The following is a 4,599-nucleotide window of genomic DNA, read 5'->3' on the forward strand; positions in this document are numbered from 1 at the left end:
TGAACGTTAGATTTGCCTGGTTTTCAGGTAAACTGCAATTAAATAAAACGTTACTCACATTTTGTTAAACCCCCCCTCCCAAAAAAAATAAAAATAAAAAGACCGGAAAGAAAGCAAAGAAGAAAAGAAAGGGCGCCAAAAGAAAAAATTACAAAAAATAATAATAAACCAAAGGGTTTTCTTCTCTCTCCTCTTTTTCTTCTTCTTCTTCTTCTTCTTTTTTTTCTTTGGGTCCCTTGGTTTCAGAAAACCAACTTCCTTCTAGGCAACGTTGCTTGATTGCATTTCCCAGTAAAGGCAGCGAGATCTTGGATTGTTTCGCCGATCAAATCCTTAAAGATTAGCCTTTCAATATCTAGAACTGTTTCAGACATCTCAATTGGGCAGTCTCCCCATCCATTTATTGAATCTCCTGCCAAGTCCTTCTTAAGCATGCCACAAATCACCTCTAACAAGTCATCCGATGCATCCCTTTCGCGAATTCTTTGGAATTCTGACCAAATTTGCTGCAATGGAGTTTGTTCGCCGCTTGAACTGATGCAAATACTAGCCTTCCAAGGTGGCAATTGCCTTTTCCTATTGAGAATCTCATGGATTGTGTCAAAAATCAGCTTCCTTTGGAGTCTTGAAACTTTGGAAGTATCTTTTCCTTTTAAATACTGTTGCTTCTCTAGTAACAGGAATACATCTGAGTCTTCAGGTAAAAAATTGGAAGCTCTGAGGATATCAGAAATGTAAACGAAATCACAATCATCTGAATTTTCCACTGATTTTAACTGTATTGGAGATATTGCCGGGCTCCAAATATCATCTTCCAGTTCAGCTAATTGATCTGATGTTTCACCAGGAAAAATAAAACTGTCAAGGGTTTTAACCAACTAAGGCTAAAAAGGAAAATAAAAAAACTATTTCATAAATTGACAAAAGGACAGCATTTCCTACAACAGTGCATTAATGATAAATGCTTCCCCAACTTTGATATAAGAGAAAACAGTGTCTATATCAGCACGGACCATGACAGTAACAAAAGCTTAATACACTGACAAAGAAAAGGAAATGCTCATTAAAAGGGGGGAGAGGAAAAACCCACATCCAGCTAGCTCTACAACAAGCACTTTGTTGAGATGGGCATGCAGTGGGCCATTATTATCATTCTACAAAAGAACCAGAGGGCAGGCAAAAGCGTTCCAATTTGTCATGGCCTTAAAACGGATACCTCTTTCAGTCAAATTCAGCGAGGCATATTCCTTTCGAAGTAGTAAAGAAAAAGAAGAAGAGTACGATTCGTGCTAGATTTTCTAGCATAACTAATAAGTAGAAATTATGCAGAAGGGAAAAAAAGAGCTGTGTTTTTTCTTTTCCTTATTTGAAGTCCGTCAGTCCATCAACACAGTTACAGTTCATAAATAAGCATCACTCCCACTGGATTCAATTGATACGCAGTCGTTGTCGAAAAGCCGATGATCATCATTAGTGATTACGATCCATCCCACGTGATTGTACGACTCCCACACGTATTTTTTTATACTAATTTGGATTAGAATCCCCAGCTAACATACATTAACTGGTCCCCTACTTTGCATAGAAACACTTAAAAACCACTAAAAAGATCTAAGAAAACAAATCCATTTCAACCTTTTATCTTAAAATCCCAAACAATTTCAACACAATCAAAAGGACCAGAGTTAGATACTGAGATGGCAAGTTATTAATGGGACTTACTCGACTACTGCAACTGCACTTTTAAACAAAAACAAAAATAAAGGACCACTTATCCCAACTACAAGTAGTAGGCCTAGATCTATTGACCTGAAAAACACAGGCCTAACCTAAAGACCAGAAAATACGTCACTACCGTAAGTGTAAATGCAAAACGCAGAAGTCTTTTCTATCTTATTATGGAATTTACAAACTAGAACAAAAATCTCAAAAAGAGTGGCACTGGCAGGTTTCCCTTACCTTTGAAATCAACGCTGCGTTTCATGACAGGCGAAGGAGAAGATTCCTCTTTGTAAAATAAGGAATCGAGAACTGATACTGGACTCGGTTGTAACTCAGTCGCTGTCATTTCTGCTATGCTATGAAGCAACTTATCACACCTTTCTAGCAGATTCCTTCCATCCTTGTAATCCTCCATCTTCGACCTCTGTAAAATCAAAATGGCACTAATTTTTTTTAACAAAACACGAGTTAACTAACAATTTCATATACATTGATGGTAAACTAATTAGCTAACTAACCTCTGTATCAGTGTGAGAAGAGGTGCTGATACTATCAGAAACAGAGGATGATGACTCATCCTCGGCAACAACAAGAACCGTTTGTTTCCTGTTTTTAGGTGATCGATCCGGTATCGTTTTCCTCGAATTGATTTTAGGAGACTGAACCGGAGATGCTCTTGAATTATTATTATTATTATTACTGACTCTCCTTTGCGTCTCGACACTCAAAGGTCTCCTTCTGTGAGGACTCTTCACACTACTACTTTCACTTCTAGTAGGTGAAATTGAATTCCTACTATTACCTCTGTTCTGGTTCCGAACATTACGCTCAATCTCCGTCCTTGGACTCGAATCCCGGCGACAACTTCTCGGAGGAGGAGAATCACTACCTAGTCTTCCTTGCCTATTGGTCATCGGAGTAGAAGGTGCAGTTGCAGATCTAGGTGGCTTGATTACAACAATAGGAGGTTGATCATACGAGAAACTCCTATTATCATACACGAAATTTCTATGATTTGTTGGCTTCTTGGAATGCAAGAGGCCTTTGAGCTGCAAAGCCTCAAGGATTTGCTTAAGCGTCTCGAGATCCTTAGATGGCTCGTCGATTCCTCTCATTTTAAGCCTCTTTTCAATCTCACCGTATATTGACACGGTCTGTTTTGGCTCAGGGAAAAAATCAGCTGAATCAAAGAAACTCTTTCTCTGTCCTATACCTCTATGCGCCATTCTTGCTGGCTCAGCTCTTACGTTTCGCATTGCATTGTTCTCCTTTGGATCCATTGCCCTGGTATTATTTGTTGTTTGATCTTTAATCACATTGCTGTGTGTACTATCATTCTGCTGCTGCTGAGTTTGCTTTAACTGAAAATTAACGCCGTCAATGAAACGATACTGAAGGAGATCTCTATTAGCTCTAGACTCCGAAGCAGATCTTCGTAGTTCAGGTTTCTTTGTCTGTTCAGTTTCCTCTTCCCATTCAGGTAGTTTCTCCAGCCCCATTAGCCTAGCGATTACACTCGGCGATCGGTGTTGCTTGTTGTCGCCATCATCTGTTTCTTCTCCATTTTTAATTTTATTGCCTGATGATGCTGATAAAATTGCAGCATTTGTACGGATCTCTTTCGGTTTAAGGCTTCCTTTAGCGGCATCGAACGTTGCTCTGCTATCTAGTGAAAGCCTAGGAGCTTCTTTGCAGAATTTCCATGATGATGACGGCGACGACTTATTGTTGCCTTCTTTCAGTTCGAAAACTTGAAGAGGAAGAGGCAATTTGGAGTGAGATTCCGATAACGGAGATCGGAGCGGAGAGTTCTGCTGATGTTTCAAGTTGTCCGGAGAAGGCATTGATCTTGTTTGCTGATGCTTCTCTAGAGGCGACTCCATGGTCTTCTCTGGCTCTGAACTAGAATCAACAACCTGCAAAATACACATCAACAGGTTAAACATTTTTTTTTCATTTAGAGCAATCGAAAAAAAGAAGAGACAAGAAAAGAAAAAAAAAACTAACATTAGGAGGAAGACGCTTGGTTGCATAAAGGCGTTTCCCGGTGAGAATCTGGTGGCGATCAAAGATCTGAAGGAAGCCAGCCATGCAACCCATTTGCTTCTCTATTTGTTTCTCGAGATTCTGTTGTTCTTGCACCATTCCCGTGCCCATTTTTTTTGGTTTCTTGCTGAATACTTTTTTCTTCCCCTCTCACTTTATTACTGTAAAACTCACTCTCAGTCCAAAAACAGGCAAGCTATCTCTCTCTTGCTAACTATCGCTCTCCAATCTCTTCATTTTTCTTTTCTTTCTCTCTCTCTCTCTCTGTGACTGCGCCTACATCAATGTCTCCCGCTTTTCTGGTTTTTAAAGGGGTTGGCGAAGTTGAAAGGGAAGAGGCAGGGCGTGAGTAGAGCAGACAAAATGTAGGATCTTTTTAAAGCTTTTATGCTAACAAGTGCCTTTGTTTTTCTAATTGAACTCGCTGGGTGTATTTCTGAAGTTAGACTAATAGTAAATTTCTTTTAACTTTGCTATTTTGCAAATGAAAACTAGTGTGAATACAATGTGCAAAATTAGTTCAATAAGCGATACTTGAATTAGGGATTAAAATGGTTAATTTTTAATTCAGTTTTAGTGACCATTTTATTAGTTACGTATAAAATTCCACTATAAAGTAAATTCTACTTTTTTTAATTAGATGATAAAGTAAAATTGTATCCTGCAGTAATAAAAATTAGATATATAGACATCAAACTAGCAATAAATTAAATAAAAGTGTATTGGAAATTATAAAAGTTAATTGTTTTAGTAAATAAAAGGTTGGTATTAATCGCAATATTGTCTGGCATATATATTTCTAAAATCAAGCAATAGCAATATAATAAGTAC

General features: G+C 38.2%; 1 protein-coding gene across 1 annotated transcript; it reads right to left on the reverse strand.

Moving 5' to 3' along the window:
• On the reverse strand, positions 1-4,175 carry LOC8274715 (protein LONGIFOLIA 1). The gene is made up of 4 exons (XM_002520921.4): positions 3,730-4,175; positions 2,241-3,638; positions 1,960-2,146; positions 1-832 (listed from the first exon to the last, which is right to left on the reverse strand). The coding sequence occupies exons 1-4, from the start codon at positions 3,877-3,879 to the stop codon at positions 243-245; spliced, it is 2,325 nt and encodes a 774-aa protein (XP_002520967.2). The 5' UTR covers positions 3,880-4,175; the 3' UTR covers positions 1-242.
• Positions 4,176-4,599: the final 424 nt, after the last annotated feature.

This window comes from Ricinus communis, chromosome 1 (assembly GCF_019578655.1).
Source record: "Ricinus communis isolate WT05 ecotype wild-type chromosome 1, ASM1957865v1, whole genome shotgun sequence".
Classification (NCBI taxonomy): domain Eukaryota; kingdom Viridiplantae; phylum Streptophyta; class Magnoliopsida; order Malpighiales; family Euphorbiaceae; genus Ricinus; species Ricinus communis.

Coding starts and splice junctions, on each gene's coding strand:
- LOC8274715 (XM_002520921.4), bottom strand. CDS start 3,879: ATGGGCACGGGAATGGTGCAAGAACAACAGAATCTCGAGAAACAAATA. Junction 3,639..3,729: donor CCAAGCGTCTTCCTCCTAAT/GTTAGTTTTTTT, acceptor TGTATTTTGCAG/GTTGTTGATTCTAGTTCAGA. Junction 2,147..2,240: donor CTTCTCACACTGATACAGAG/GTTAGTTAGCTA, acceptor TTGATTTTACAG/AGGTCGAAGATGGAGGATTA.